The 14,814-nt window shown below is 67.8% G+C and overlaps 3 protein-coding genes across 3 annotated transcripts; 1 reads left to right on the forward strand and 2 right to left on the reverse strand.

The window, feature by feature from the left end:
* Positions 1–18: 18 nt before the first annotated feature.
* CHLRE_03g208273v5 (uncharacterized protein) lies at positions 19–10,244 on the reverse strand. The gene is made up of 4 exons (XM_043061548.1): positions 9,908–10,244; positions 8,576–9,769; positions 3,835–8,375; positions 19–3,678 (listed from the first exon to the last, which is right to left on the reverse strand). Exons 1-4 carry the CDS (start codon positions 10,113–10,115, stop codon positions 661–663), a joined length of 8,961 nt encoding a protein of 2,986 aa, XP_042926690.1. The 5' UTR covers positions 10,116–10,244; the 3' UTR covers positions 19–660.
* A 127-nt stretch (positions 10,245–10,371) lies between these two features.
* CHLRE_03g208385v5 (uncharacterized protein) lies at positions 10,372–11,314 on the reverse strand. The gene has a single exon (XM_043061554.1). It carries the CDS (start codon positions 11,237–11,239, stop codon positions 11,057–11,059), a length of 183 nt encoding a protein of 60 aa, XP_042926691.1. The 5' UTR covers positions 11,240–11,314; the 3' UTR covers positions 10,372–11,056.
* Positions 11,315–11,464: 150 nt separating this feature from the next.
* On the forward strand, positions 11,465–14,792 carry CHLRE_03g208497v5 (uncharacterized protein). The gene is made up of 4 exons (XM_001699347.2): positions 11,465–11,898; positions 11,989–12,027; positions 12,209–12,801; positions 13,411–14,792. The coding sequence occupies exons 1-4, from the start codon at positions 11,697–11,699 to the stop codon at positions 13,447–13,449; spliced, it is 873 nt and encodes a 290-aa protein (XP_001699399.2). The 5' UTR covers positions 11,465–11,696; the 3' UTR covers positions 13,450–14,792.
* The last annotated feature ends 22 nt before the right edge of the window (positions 14,793–14,814 follow it).

Below are 14,814 nucleotides of genomic sequence, written 5' to 3' on the forward strand. Positions count from 1 at the left end.
TAACCTCAGCGCCGGCCGATCCTGGCGCCCTCCGGACCTCTGGACCTCAATCCGGCCATCACCCCCACCCGCCGCAAACCCCGCACCCCGCGCTATGTGTCTCCCATCATTGGATCCAATCAAACTTCAGCCACGCAATCACCAGCGCCCCATGCAGCGGTCACAAACGCGTTGCGGGAGCACGCATGCCGGGTCTACGGGTCCCCATGCTTATGGTTCTGATAGGCGCGAGTTGCCGTCCCTACAGTAGGCGCCCCCGCCCCGCGCACAATGAATCCAAGTACACGGTACTACACCTCAAATTCTCAAACAGGTAAAGCCCTGCCGCTCCTCGCCCACCAATCCCCGGCAAGACGACGTCATGACGCGCGCCTGTGCTGGCGCGGCCAAAAGCCAGCAACCGCCACGCGGTGTTCGCACACTACTGCTTCCTCGTTTCTCCCGGTCTCACCTCACACTACTAGCACAGCACAGTATCACGCTGACGGCTGAGTCATGCCGCCTGCAACTGCGGCTGGGTCACGGAGCACAATGACACCACCACATTTACAACGTACCCACACCTGCAGCACGACACGTACCCACACGCTACATGCCGTACACGTACCCGATACTTTGGCTAGGGCTCTTCCTGTCTTGAATAAAAACATGCCAACGTGCCTAAACCACCATTCCGCCCGGGGCAGGACTTCCAGATCCCCGCGGCGGCGGTGGCAGTGGTGGAAGCTGTGGCGGCCACGGCCGTTGGCCCATCCGCTCCTGCGGCGGCGGCGGCGGCCCCACCGCCACTCCCGGCCAGGCCGGCGGGTGCTGTGGTGGTTGCGGTGGCGGCGGCGGCCGCAGGTCCGGGAAGAGAGGTGCCGCAGCCGCCGGCATCTGCGGCCGCAGCTGCAGTTGGGGCGGTGGCGGTGGCGGCGGCGGCGGCGCCATTCGCTGCAGTCCCGGCCCCTGCGCCTGGCGCCGCTCGTACTGTTGGAAGTAGGAATGTGGCGGCGGCGGCGGCGGCGGCGGTTGCGCCGACGGCTGTGGTGGTTGCGGGCGGTACGGGTTCGGGTGCACATGCTGCAGCAGCTGAGTCTGCGGTTGAAGCTGCAGCTGCGGCGGCAGTGGCAGCTGCGGCGGCTGTTGCAGTGCCGGCATTGGTGGGCCCATAAGCACTGCCGCGGAAGAGGAAGCTCCTTGCGAAGACGTGAAAAGCTGTGTTGGCGCTGCAGCCTCCCGCGGCCGTGCTACAGCCACCGGCGCGCAAGCAGCTACAGCCTCCGCGGCTGGCGATGGCGGCGCCCGGGTTCCAGGGAGGGCGGCGTGGAGCAACGGCACGCCAGATGCCGGCTGGGACAGGGCCAGTGGGTACGGCGGCAGCTGGGTGCCCGCCTGCGCCTGAGCCTCCTCCTCCTCCTGGTGCGGCGGCGGCGGCGGCGGCGGCGGCAGGCGCTCCTGCGGCAGCGGCTTTCCGGCTAAGTCCGGAAGGGCGTGTGCGGCGTGGGCGCCGCCATTGCTCCTTGCCGCGAACGCTGCGGTTGCGTGCGCCACTGCCGCAGCCTTAGCGGCGGCTATGGCATCTGCGGACAGGAGCGGTGCTGACGGCGTTGACGCCGGCCGCGCCGCCGCCGCCACCGCCGCCGCCGCGCTGGCTCCAGGTGCTGCCATCCTGCTGCCTGCTGCTAATACCTTCTTGGCGGGCGGCGGCCTTGGCGGCCGGGCTGCCTCGCCGCCAGCGGTGGCGGTCTTGCCCTTCTTGCCGCCGCCTGGCTGCTGCTTCACAGTGCCCTTCGTGCCGGCCGCCAGCATGTCCCCATCTCCCACAAGGTTGCTTCCGCCTCCGCCACCTCCTCCGCCGGCCCCACTCCCAGCTCCATGGCTCCTAGCAGCAGCACCGCCGCCACCACCGCCGCCGCCGCCGCTGCCATGGTAGCCCACAAACACACCGGGCGGCGGGTCTGCACGCCGTACACGCACGCGGCGCGGCCGCGGTGGGTCATCAAAGAAGGGCGCGAAGGCGCGCAGGTGGCGCCAAGGGTAAAACGTGCCGGGTTTGGCACGGCACGTGGGCGGCGGCCGGATGGGCGGGCGCGGCGCCGGGATGGCACAAACCAGCGGCAAGCCCTCATACGAGGAGCTCTTTGTGCGGTTGTTGCCGGCAGCGCCTCCCCCGGTGCTACTGCCGCCTCCTGCGCAGCTGCTACTGCCGCCGGCTGCGCCGCCGGAAGCGTACCTGCCGCCGCTGCCTGGCGGGAGCACTGCGACCACGGGGATGCGGGGCGGCGGGCCGGCGGTCGCAGGGGTAGCGGCAGCAGCGGCAGTAGCACGGCCGGCCAGGTTAAGCGTGGAGCTACGTCCGGCGGCCGTAGCAGGCGGGGACGATCGCGACGCAGCAGGGCCAGCAGGGCGGTCTGTGTCCGCTCTTCGTGCGGGCTCGTTGGTTGCTGGTCCGGATTGCGGGGGCGGCGGGGTGGCTGCCAGGTGTTGCGTCAGCTGCAGCATCGCCAGCAGCAGTGGCTGCGACAAGGCCGCCTGTAGCGTCTGCGTCGACGTCTGCAATGGCGATGGCTGCAATTGTGGTGCAGGGTGCGGTGGCATGGCCTGCGCAGGCTGCCGTTGCGGCTGCGGGTGCGGCGGTGGCGGTGGCGCGCCCACTGCGCCCCTGCCCTCGTCGGGGCTTGTAGCGGTCGTTTGCCCTGGCCGCGGCGCAGCCGCCGCAGCCGTAGCAGCGGCCACCGCGCCAGCCTGCGGGCCCTGTACGGCACTGCTGGTCCCCGGTGGCGGCGGCGGCGCTGACGTGGCCTGCAACTGCGCCTGCTGCTGGTGCTGCTGGTGCTGCGGCAGTGGCAACGTGGACACGCCGGCTTCCGCTGCAAGGGGTAGGGACAGCACCAAACAGCCAGGGTGCAGGCGCTGGCTGCTGGTGGCGGCGGCGGCGGCGGCGGCACCGGGTGCCCTCGGGACCGCTCTTGCGCCTGCTCCCGACAAGCCATGCCTGTCTACCACCAGAGGTGCCAATGCCCCTTGCGGCGCCATGGTCAGACCGGCCCCCACAGCAGGGGGTGCCCGGCCCGGTGCCGGGGCTGCTGGAGCCGACGGCGGCGGTAGCGCCGGCACCGGCGCTTGGCCATCTCCCGCCGCCAACCGCCAGTGGCCGGGGGGTTCCAACAGTGCCGGGCTGCTGCCCCCTGCTACCCCTGCTCCTGCTCCTGCCAGTCCAGCCCCCCAGCCGCCGCTGGCTGTCGCGGCGCCGCCGCCGGCTATCGCGCCGCCGCTGCCCTCCCGCTGCTGCTGCTGCTGCTGCTGCTGCTGCAACATGAGTAGCTGCAGCAGCTGCTGATGCAACGCCGTGGTGACCGCTGGCGACATAGCCATTGCACCTGCAGCCGCCGGGGATACACCCGCCCCCGTCACCCCCACCGCTGCCACCGCCGCATCCACCGCCGCCGCCGCCGCCTCGCCGTCTTCCAACTCCTCCAGAGTTTCAGACGCAAATAGCACATCATCGTCGTCCTCCCAGCGCTGTAGCAGCCGTCGCCTCTGAGACGTGGCTTCTTGCTGGTCGGCAGTAGCGGCAGTAGCAGGTGCTGCAGCACCAGCTACAGCCACAGCAGGCGCCGCCACGGCTACTGGTGCGCTGCCTGTGCCGTAGTCCGCATGCGCCTGCGGGCCTTGCGATTGCGGCTGCACCGGCAGCTGCATCAGCCGATGTGGCGGCGGCGATGGTCGTGGCGGTGACGGCGGCGGCGGCACGGAATGGTATAATGCACCGGCCCCAAGTGCTGGCAGAACAGACGCCGCTGGTCGCGCCGCGTACACCCCAGCCTGCCGGGCCCATGTCCCCCACCCCACCAGTGCCGCATCCGCGCCGCCGCCATCCGCACCGCCGCCCTCTGCGCCGCCGCCACCGGTGCCGGCCTGCAGTGCTGCTGCTGGCGGCGCCATCACCGTTGACGAGGGTGTGGAGGTACGACTGCTGCTGGCGGCGCTTGTGCGGGCGGCGGCGGCAGTAGCATCAGCAGCAGCCAGCGGCTGCTTTGCAGGCAGGCCGCCAGCCTCCAACCCACCGTCTCTACCACCTCCCCTTCCTCCTCCTCCTCCTCCTCCTCCTCCTCCTCCTCCTCCTCCTTTGGCTGCTGTAGGGGTCCCTCCAGCCCCTCTAGCCGCAGCAGCCTCATCAGCAGCGGCCGCGGCTGACAGGCGGCCGCCGTTTGCTGCTGCAGGCCCAGTATGCACTGCTGCGGGTGCGGCCCCAACAACTCCGGCTGTAGCACCGGTGTCGCCAGCAGCGCCCGACGCCTCAGCAGCAGTACCAGTGGTCGCAGTGGTTGCGGTGGCATCAGCGCTACTGGTCGTGACGGTGCTGCTGGTCCTAGTGCTGGTGCTGGTGCTGGTGGTGGTGGTGTCTGCGGCGTTGACGACCGCCGCCACTGCAAGCTCCGCCGGCGGCTGTAGCAGAGGCCGTAGCACAGCCTGCGGCGGCTGCGCCCAAGCGGCCCAGGGCGGCGCCGCCACGACTTGGTGCCGGGGCGTTTCAGGCGCCGCCATCTCAGACGCCGCCGCCGGCGGGCTGCTGGATGGCGGCGGCTGTAGCATCCCGTTCGGCCGTAGTTGGAAGTGGTGCACGGGCAGTGACGTGCCGTCGTCGGGGCTCTGTAGCCGCATCAATGACGACAGCACGAACCGTGTCACGCCGCGGCCACCGCCGGAGGTGCCATTCGTTGTGGGCGCCGTGGCAGCTGCAGCAGGGGCTGTAGCAGCGGCGGCGGCCGGCTCGGCGGACGCAGGTCGCTGCGCTGCCGCAGCTGCGTTGGCTGCTACTGCCGAGCCAGGGGATGCACGCACAGCAGCTGCAATTGGTGCGTGTGGATTAGGCGGCAGCAGCTGGAGGCTCGGTGAGACATGGCCGCGGCTGCGGCTGACAGCGCTGCCATCATTAAGCGTATTGCCGCTGGCGGTCTGCGCCGGCGATGCGGCGATGGACTGAACACCTGAGGCTGCCCCCGCGCCTGTCGGCGGAGACCGTGTGTTAAAGGGCACTGGCGACCCAAGGTGCGGCTGCTGGTGCTGCGAGAGCGGTGTCGACGCAGTCGCACGTTGCTGCACCTGCGCCGCCGACGTTGCTTTCTGAGGCGCTTCGGGCAAGGAGGCTGCGGTTTCCAGCAGCTCCCGCCCGCCCGGCGGCACGGGCGGCACGGGCGGCGCCGCAGCACCCTGCCGCTGCTGCTGCCTCGCGCCCAGGTTCACCGCCTGTGGCCCTCCGCCCTCGCGCCGCGGTGAGCTGCTGGGCGCTGCAGTGGCCGCCGTCGCCTTGCCCTCCAGCTCCCCCAACTCCAGTTCCTCCAATCCGTAAAACAGGCTGCTGCCCACACAGCGGCCGCTGACCAACACCGGCGGCACCGCTGCGGCGCCGCAATCCGCCGCTGCCGCAGCACCAGCAGCAGCACCACCACCATTTGCGCCGCCGCTGCCTCTGCCACCTGCATTGGCGTCCCCGCCGCCGGCCCTCTCCGGTGCCTCGCCCTCGCTCCGAAGACCCGCCGCAGCCAGCAGCAGACTGGCAGGCAGCGGCAACAGGGACAGCACTCGGCTGAAGCTGCGGCTGCGACCGCCCCTTATTCCGCCGTCTCCGGGCTGCTGCGCATCGGGCGCGCCACCGCCCCCACCGGCAGCCGCACGTGCCACACCCACCGGCCTGTTACTGGTAGTAGCATTGCTGCTGCCGGCCGGAGTCGACACCAGCTGCGGCGGCGAGATGTCCCCTCCACCTTGGCCAGGCGCCGCTGCCCCACCGCCGCCTCCAGCCGCCGCCGGCTGCAACATACGTCGCTTCTTGGGTGGCGGCGGGCTCATCGGCGGCGGCATTAATGCAGACGCCGCCGCCGCCGCCGCCCGCGCCGCCACCGCCGATGGAGCGGCAGCACCTGCAGCAAGGCCCTGATTGCCGGCAGCAGCGGCAGCCGGCGGGCTGGCGGCGCCCGGCTCAGCCCCGAGTGCTGTAGGTTCGGGCAAGTGCGGGTGCTGCTGCCTTGTGCACGTAACAGCCGCGGCACCAGCACCCGCGCCAGCGGCACCCATCTGCTGCTGCTGCAGACCGGGAGTGGTGGGGCCGTCGGGCGAGGGTGCATGCGTGGATCCCGCCGCCGTGGGCGCCGCCGCTGTTGGTGCCGCCGCCATCGCCGCCAGAGCTGCGGTGAAGGGGGAGGTCAGCAGTGGGTCCGTGGTGGCCGCAGGCTGCAGCTGTGGCGGCTGCAGCTGTGGCGGCTGCTGCGCATGACGCAACAGCGACGGCTGCTGCTGCTCCTGTTGCGGTTGCGGCGGTTGCTGCAGCCTCGGCGGCGTGCGCTGGAGCTGCTGCCCATGCCGCGAGCCGCCCGGGCCACTCAAGCCGAAGGCACCAGCGCCGGAGCCAGCCTGCTGCTGCGGCGATGCCCGCCCCGCCGGTACGGCTGACGCAGACCTCAACAGCTGCAGCCCAATGGGGGGCGCAAGTGACGCAGTGCGGCCTGCGACAGCACAAGTCGGAGGCGGTGGCGTGCACGCCGCCGCCACCGCCGCCGCCGGGGCACCTGCACCAGCACCAGCACCAGCATCTGCACCTGCACAAGCACCTGCGCCTGCAACTGCACCAGGCAGCGGCGTCGCTGCCGACGGCGCCTGCGGCAGCTGCTGCAGCGGCGGCGTCAGCCTGCCTGCTACTGCTGCTGCTACTGCTACTGCCGGACGCGGCGAGGCCAGGCCCTGCAGCAACTCGCTGAGGCCGCCCATGCTCAGGGACCCCATTAGCTGCCCGCTCAGGCTGCTGCCGGAGCCCATCATGGGGGACAGGCCGCCGTACACGTCCGCATCGTCGGCGTCGGCATCGGCATCGCCGTCGGCGTCGGCGTCGGCGTCAGCTTCATAGGGACCACCGCCGCCGCCGCCGTTGTCGCCACTAAGGTGTGCATCGGCCTCTGGCGGCTGCGCCGCGCCTTCGGCGGAAACTCGCGCCGCACCTGTCGCAAACGCGGACTGCGTTGTCGCGTTGCGACAGGTGCCGGCACCACGCAACCGCCCCAGCGGGCTCCCCGCAGCAGCTCCGACTGGCCCTGCCGGTTCCGACGCAGCCGCCTCGGTTGCATGCGGCCGCAGCTCCATCCGGGGCATCCGCGGCGGCGGCGGCGGCGGCGACATGAGCAGAGCAGGCAGCGCCGGCGAGATCAGCCCCGGCGGCGGCGACAGCAGTGCGTCGAGCTGCTGCCCCAGGCTCTCGCCGTGCGCCAGGAAGAGCGAGCCGCCGCCGATTAGGCTGTCCAGCAGCGTGTCACTGCGCTGCAGCTCGTCGGCCGCCGGTGCTACTGCCGACGGTGCTACTACTGCCGGTGCTACTGCCGGTGCTACTGCCGCCGATCCTGTCTCCGGTCCTGCCGTGGGTGCTGCTGCCGCCGCAACGCCATCGCGGCCGTCGCGGCCCAATGGCTGCAGCGCGGGCCGCTGTTGCTGTTGCTGTTGCTGTTGCTGTTGCTGTTGCTGTTGCTGCTCCTGCTGCTGAGGCTGCGGCTGTTGTTGCTCTTCCCAGTGGGGTGACCCGACAGGTCGGGGCAGCCCCGTGAGATGCCGCCCCGACGGCAGGAGCCTCAGGAGTAGCGGCGGCGCCGCGTGTGCGCCACCGCCACCGCCACCACCACCAACACCGCTGCCACCCAGTCCGCTAGCCAGGGCCCCGCCGGCGCCTGTGCTGTCAAGCGGTGTGGGCTCCTGCGGTTCTTCCGCCAGCCCCATGGTTACACCGTACTCCGGTGCTGACGCTACGGCATACGCTGGAGGTTGTAGCTGCTGCTGCGGCTGAAACGGCACCAACCCAAGCCGCGTCCGCATTTGCATCAGCTGCTGCTGCAGCATCTCCTCCTGCTGCTGCTGTGGGGCAGCCGGCGGCAACAGTTGCGCCATAGCTGCGGCGTAGCTGAAGGGCCGCGGGGGCGACAGCACAGGCCGCAGCCCCAACCCCCCACCGCCGCCGCCGCCGCCATGGCCGCCGCCGCCGCCACCACCCAGCAGCGCACCCACGTCCATCAAAGCCCCATGGGCCGGCGCCCGGCGCTGCTGCCCCTGGACCGCGCGCCAAGGCACCACACTGCTGCGCGGTGGCGAGCCCGCACCACCGCCACCGCCACAACCATTGCCGCCGCCACCGCCGCCGCCGCCATTGCCGCCGCCTGGATCAACAGCCGCAGGAGGCCCGAAGAGCGCGTAGCGCGGCGCGACAAGCGCCGGCAGCGGCCCGGCTGCGGGACCGGGCCAGCCACCGGCAGGTGAGGCCCAGCCGCCGCCGCCGCCGCCGCCGCCGGCTGCGGGTGATCCGGGGATGAAGCCGTACTGCTGGCGGATCAGCTCCACGTCCACCTCGGGAGCAACTGCGGGGGGGGGAGTGGGGAGAGAGGGGAGAGGGGAGAGGGGCGGTGCACAGGTAGACAGGAGGAAAGACACGGTAAACAGGGAGGGGCATAGCGGCGAGTCGGCCGAACTGGTGTGTTGCTAGCTTGCTTGCGCTGGTATGGCTGTCGCAGGTGCCCCAGGCAAAGTGTCACACCCCACGCGGAGCTCCGGCACTCACAGGAAGGACTGAAGGTGTGAGGCCGCTGGCTCGCAGACGCCGCCGCTGCCTCCGGCCCAGTTGTCGCAGCGTGCAGCGGCGGCCCTGTCGCGGGCGGCCGGGTCAAAGCCGGCGCCGGTGCTGGCGCCGAGGACCACGGCGCAGACGAGTAGGGCGCAGACGAGTAGGGCGCAGACGAGTAGGGCGCTGCTGGGCCGAAGCGGGCGGGCTGCAGGCCGGCGGTGCGGCCAGCAGCAGTGCCAGCAGGTCCCCCGGTTGGCAGCGGCTGCCAAGGCTGTGGCAGAGGCAGGGGCTGTGGCAGGGGCTGCGGCTGTGGCAGGAGATCCGAGGGCGCCACGCGCGGGCGTTTGGTCGGAGGCTGCCGCGGCCCCTGGACTGCTCCAGCGTTTCCAGCGCCTGGTCTGGTGATGAGCGGGTCACGTGGCGCCGCTGCGGCTGGCGGCCCGCCGGTGGCAGCAGCGACGGGGCGGGTGTGGGTGCCGGCGCGCGCCGCCGCAGTGGCTGTGTGCTTGTGCTGACCGCGCGCAGTACTGGTGGTGGTGCTGGTGGTGGCGGTGGTGAGGTGCTCGGGTGCCGTCGCCGTCTGCACTGCACGTGCGCGCTTGTGCGCCGCTGCGGGTGCGGGTGTCGGCGCGGGTGCCGCGGGGCGCCGGGCGCCAGACACGCCTGCCGGCGCCGCACCCGCCTGAGGCAGCAGCCGTTGCGGCGGCAGGGGCTGCAGCTGCTGTGCGGCGTGTGAGCGTAGCGGTGGGTGAGCCAAGCCGCCGTCGGTGTCCTCCACAAACCGAGACGGCGGCACGTGCTTTCGCTGACTCCGCCGCGTCGCTTGCGCCTGCTGTACCTGCTGCTGCTGCTGTTGCTGCTGTTGCGAGGGCAGTGGTGGTGGCGGTGGCGGCGGCAGCTGCTCCCCCGTGCCGGCCTGCAGTGGAGTAGCCTGCGCCTGATACCACCGCTGCTGCTGCTGCCGCTGCTGCTGCCGCTGCCGCTGTGGTGGCGCCGGCCACAGCACGGCGCCATCTCCGTCCCTGCTGCCTGCGGGCTGGTTGCGTGCGGCGGCGCCGCGAGCCATGGCTGATGATTCGCCCGGCTGCGGCTGCGGGTGCGGCTGGGGCGGCGGGGTCGTGGCTGCGATCTGGGTCGTCGGCGGTGGAGACTTTCCCGAGCCGTTGCCATGCCGCACTGCGGCCCCCGGACCTGTGTGATAGGCAAGGAAGTGCAAGTGTGAGCCCATGGTCACGTCGCCCACGACGTCAGGGATTCACGTTCGCTCGCCCGGACGCGCATGCCGGCATCATTTGGCCTCCCAAATGGCGCCCGCCGGTGTGCTCGCACCTGGTTCTGCTGGTCGCGCTCCCTGGTCGTGTTGTTGCGGGTGTCTTGCCTGCTGCTGCTGCTGCTGCTGCTGCTGCTGCTGCTGTTGCGACCTGTCGCCGCCCCTGCTAGCGCGCTGCCCGGCGCCGCTCTTACGTGGGTTCCGACGCGGAGGGGGCTCCGCTTGCTGCCCGCTAGCGACGTTGGTGTCCGCAAGCAGGGCATCCATGTGGCTTGCTAGCGCCAATTGTGCACTTGCTCAGGTCGAATCAACCATCAGGAGGTCTGCGCCTTCGCGTGACGCCAGGGGTTGCATTTGCGTGCACCCCCAAAGCAGGTCCTGCAGCGCTAGAGATTTGGTTACAAGTCAGCTGTGCAGTTGAGAAAATGTGTGGCGAATTTGCCAGCCATGGCCCCCATATGATTCAACCGGCGTTCCCGCCAAACGTAATCCCCCTTGGGTCCGCGGGTCGCGATCTGGGCAGAACCCAGCCAGGTTACAACTAAAGGCAGAGCGCTCCGCAGTTTTGTTAAGGTTGCGACGGCGACCCTGGCTCTGCCACGAGTTGCGTACTGCTTTCCTGCGCATGGCTTTGTCAAACCCCGCCTCCGCTCATCACGCACGCAAAACACACGCGCACAAGCACGGTTTCCCTTGTTTTTACCATCCTGGGCCCAACACCTCATACATCGGTGGCATACTACTAGACTACTGGACTATTGGTCGCCAATCGGGGGCGGGTCCAAATCAGCCGGAGCGAGGAGCGGCTTCGCGAGTGTGAGGTCGCAGGTGAAGACAGAAATTTTGAGGAAAGCCATAGTGGACTATAAACCAGCACGCAACAGATCCCATGCCCAAAACTTCGGCCATTAGGGGTGTTTCCATGGGACGACGGGCGCCGATTTTCCGAGTCCAGGCGTTTCCATGGGGCGCTCGTCCCATGAAAATTTCCACGTCGCCCCTGAGCTCCGTGAACTCGCAAAGTCGGTTGTGCTTCCGTTAGCTGGCTCAGAGATTGCGCACTGGTCTTGCCCTACTGCTTGCTAGACGCGTTTGCGCGCTTTGCGCCGCGCTTCTCGGCGTTGACTGCCTCGCTGAGACGACCTTGCTGTCACCAATGTCGTCGGGTGCGGTGGAGCAACAGCGTTGTGCGTAGGGCGGACTACGCTCTAGTCGCCGAGGCGAGTCCCCGGGCTCGAGGCGAACGATGGAGGAATCGAGGTCGCGATGGCGGGTAGAATGAAGGCTGTCCACAGCACAGCCAGCACAGACAGGTTCAGGTGCAGCTGTATGGCCTCTAGCAGGCCGTCAGGGAGCTCCAGGCCCTCAGGGGCAGGGGCGCCAGCGTCCATTTCGCGCTCGCTGGAAGCTAGCTTCCAGCGAGCACTGCGGGGCCCTAAGAGCGAGCGCTATGAGCTGCACTAAGCCTCAGCAGGTAAAGCTATAGGCCAGTTGCACAACGGACACAACGGTGGCGCCCGAAGTCCCACAGAAACAGCATAGAAACACGGCGCCCATGGGATGGGGCCAGGCGACGCTCGGCCCGCGGCCATAGAAACACCCCTATTGGGTGCCGTGGCCTGCACCTGCAACCGTGGCGCATGCAAACTGAAATTTACCAGTCATCTAATCGTCACAGCTCACAGCTACTTTATCATAGTACTACATGCTGTGTGCAGCTCTCGTGAGAGATCCTGCCTCCGCACAGCTTAGCGCAGCGTCATAGCAAGTTGACGTGTTTTCGTGCTCACTTCAGCCGCTAGGGCTGTTATTCCGGGAGTGGCAGGAATTTTGGGAATAGTTGGCAATATGGTCAGCCAGACCGAAGTTATTGATGCTGTCAACGCTGCTGCTACCTCTTTCGGCATGGACGGCACGGAGTTAGAGCAGCTCCTGGGCTACGTGGCCTCAATGCCGGCGGATGAGTACCGCGACTTCACTAGTCCAGTGGCCGGTGTCCAGGACCCCAAGGCAATCTTGGAGCTCGTGCGGAGTCGATTTAAGGCTCAAGGTAGGATAATCTCCGTCTGTGGTGCCGTTAAGCCGTTTGGCTCGTGCTGGCCTTGGTGGTGAGCAGCAACCCTGCGTTCCTCTTGCGCAGGCGTGGCGTATGGCTCTCAGCACAGTGTGAGCATCACAGGTGAGTTGTGGGTCGACCAGCTCCCAAAAGATCGGTTGGGCAGTGTCGCTCTGGGGGCGCTACCGCTGGATTTTGGGCGGGTTGGCATCTGTGCGCAACAGACAAGGTTGCCAAGGCTATCACATCACGGAAGTGGTGCATCGCCTCACGGCCCACCCCTTGTACTTGTGGCCCGTCGCAGCGGTGCCGGCTGCCGGAGCTCCCGCGCCCACTGCGCAGCCGTACGTCGACATGGCGATGCTGAAGGACTTGCTGGCAGAGCAGGCGCGGTCGCTGAAGGACGCGCTGGTGGAGGAGGCGCGGTTGCAGAAGGACGCGCTAGCGGAGCAGGCGCGGTTGCAGAACGACGCGCTGGCACGGTGGCTGGCGGAGCATGCGCGGTTGCAGAAGGACGCGCTTGCGGAGCAGGCGCGGTTGCAGAACGACGCGCTTGCGGAGCAGTCGCGGTTGCGGAGCGACGCGCTGGCGCGGTCGCTGGCGGAGCAGGCGCGGTCGCAGAAGGACGCGCTTGCGGAGCAGGCGCGGTTGCAGAACGACGCGCTGGCGCGGTCGCTGGCGGAGCAGGCGCGGTCGCTGAACGACGCGCTGGCGGAGCAGGCGCGGTTGCACAACGATGCGCTGGCGCGGTCGCTGGCGGAGCAGGCGCGGTCGCTGAAGGACACGCTGGCGGAGCAAAAGCGGTCGCTGACGGCCAACGTGCAGGAAGGTCTGGTTGACAACGCGCCGCGGCGTCACCACCCTAACTGGGCTGCTCCCCGACGGCAGTGGGCTATGGTAAGCTGGATCCTTACCAGGCTTGGGTTGAAGGCTCTGACAGTGCACGACGGGTCGATCTGCACGACAGTGTAGAGCTTCGTGGGGCTTCGTGTGCGGTGTTTTTCTGATGCTGCCTTATCTATCGTTGACCGACAACCCGAACCCCCCTACCGTCTACCACTGAACTAAGTCATGAATGCCCCCGCCCCGGCCCTGCGTTGCTGTGTTGCCCCTGCGCCATGCCTGACCGCGCCCGCTCTTTACGTGTTTGCCCCGCATGTTCTGCCGGGTGGCGGTGGCGGTGGCGTGGCGTCTGCGCACCGAGCGCGCAGGTGAGTCGCGGCGGGTATCGGCCAAAGTATGCAGCCGCAGCTCTCACTTCTGCCATGATAGGGCAACGCACGCATGACGAATACAGTTTACGTGCTCGCAGAGCGTTTTCACTACTACGCGCCACATGCGTCCGCTCTTCCTAGCTAAACGGGCACTGTCACTTTCACGGAGGGGTAACGAGCTGGCCGCTCATTCGATAATAATATCGTCTGCTGGTCTTCGGTGCATCCTGTACCGCTTTCCTAACCATCCTGGCCCCCTCCCCCCCCCCCCGATGCACTGGGAACCTTGCAGAGCAAGGCGGCAGTGCCCAAGGAGAAGAAGGTGTTGTGACCGTGTGGGATATTAGTGCTCATAGCCGTCGGAGCGGCACCTGTGGCGCTGTCCGCGGTACTGCTGCTCGGCCAACAGTACTGCCGCGTGACAGTCGTGGCGGCTATGCGCATGCGGGCAGCGGCGTGAGCTAGCCTGTCGGCGCGTTGGGCTGGTGCCGCATGCATCGGCTTCCTGGAGGGCGTGGGTCATCGCGGGTATCAGGCCTGTGCAGTTTGCAGTGCGGGCGCCGCTGTGGCTCTTGGTGTGGGTCCCGACCTGTGTGCGCAGAGTGTCCGGGCTCGATGGGTACTGGCCAGGTACGGTAGTGGTGCGTGGCTCTGTGCATCTTCGTTGTGCAGGTGTTGCAGGCGGTCTGGCATGGTGCGCTGCCGCCAGCGGGTGTGAGCGCTGATTTGCTATGGCTGGTGGGCGACATCAGGTCCGTAGCGGGCATGGCGCTCTTCTCCTGGAAGTCCCTGCTGGTCGCCCAGGAGCGCGGGGCTTGGATATTGGTGACTTGGCTCTGGTGCGGAAGGGTGGGCCGCGGTTGTTGTTGAATGTCTGCAGTAACGACGACGGTGGCCCTGAGGCTGGAGGAAGTGGCTGTTAGGCCATCAGCGTGATTGCGTGTGGTCGCGTCGCATTGGCACGACTTCCTGATCTTATTTTGTGACTTGATCAACAGCTGTACAAGCAGGGCTGGAACAACACGCCTTTGCCTGGGCAGTACCATTACTTGTGAAGTGTACCTGCCGATGTCAGCCAGGCATCGTTGTATCATGTGCAAACAAGTAGGTGTGGCAGCCAGTCAGACATCTTTCATTCTTTATATTGCAGCCGACCAAGAATGGCATATATACAGGCGATGCATTACTTGTATGTGTGTGTGCGTGTGTGTGTGTGTGGATGGATGCGGTTTCGAGATGGTGTGTACGTTTCAGCGTGCAATCCTATGCTTGAAAGTACCAACCGCTTAATGTTACACCAGGACGGGTGACCGAACACGGCGCAGGTTAGTGCCCATGCCGCTTTCGGGATTCGAGTAGCAGCCTACGGGAAGAGCGTACATCATGCGCTCCGGTATTTTGAAGTCAGTGTCTGTTGCTAACTTGGCATGTATTTGCTTTGTGGATGCGTAAAGTGAGTCTGCGGATTGTCTGTCTCGCGGTGCTTGTTGGATGCATGTATGCGGATGGGCGATTCCCCCAATGGGCGTCAGTCTTTGCACGCCCGGCAGTTTATGAGGGCTGCGCTCTCATGTTGTACTATATAAGCGGTTTCACAGTTAGGAACCCCATTGCAGAGGTAGGTCCGAGCTACGCCTGCCAGTAGAGATCATTCGAGTGTAAACGCCCTGAGGAGTTCCTCAAGACTCAATTTGCA

Source organism: Chlamydomonas reinhardtii, chromosome 3, assembly GCF_000002595.2.
Source record: "Chlamydomonas reinhardtii strain CC-503 cw92 mt+ chromosome 3, whole genome shotgun sequence".
Classification (NCBI taxonomy): domain Eukaryota; kingdom Viridiplantae; phylum Chlorophyta; class Chlorophyceae; order Chlamydomonadales; family Chlamydomonadaceae; genus Chlamydomonas; species Chlamydomonas reinhardtii.

Coding starts and splice junctions, on each gene's coding strand:
- CHLRE_03g208273v5 (XM_043061548.1), bottom strand. CDS start 10,115: ATGGATGCCCTGCTTGCGGACACCAACGTCGCTAGCGGGCAGCAAGCG. Junction 9,770..9,907: donor AGCGCGACCAGCAGAACCAG/GTGCGAGCACAC, acceptor CCTATCACACAG/GTCCGGGGGCCGCAGTGCGG. Junction 3,679..3,834: donor GCGGCGCGGATGCGGCACTG/GTGGGGTGGGGG, acceptor CGGCTGATGCAG/CTGCCGGTGCAGCCGCAATC.
- CHLRE_03g208385v5 (XM_043061554.1), bottom strand. CDS start 11,239: ATGGACGCTGGCGCCCCTGCCCCTGAGGGCCTGGAGCTCCCTGACGGC.
- CHLRE_03g208497v5 (XM_001699347.2), top strand. CDS start 11,697: ATGGTCAGCCAGACCGAAGTTATTGATGCTGTCAACGCTGCTGCTACC. Junction 11,899..11,988: donor GAGTCGATTTAAGGCTCAAG/GTAGGATAATCT, acceptor CCTCTTGCGCAG/GCGTGGCGTATGGCTCTCAG. Junction 12,802..13,410: donor CCCGACGGCAGTGGGCTATG/GTAAGCTGGATC, acceptor GGAACCTTGCAG/AGCAAGGCGGCAGTGCCCAA.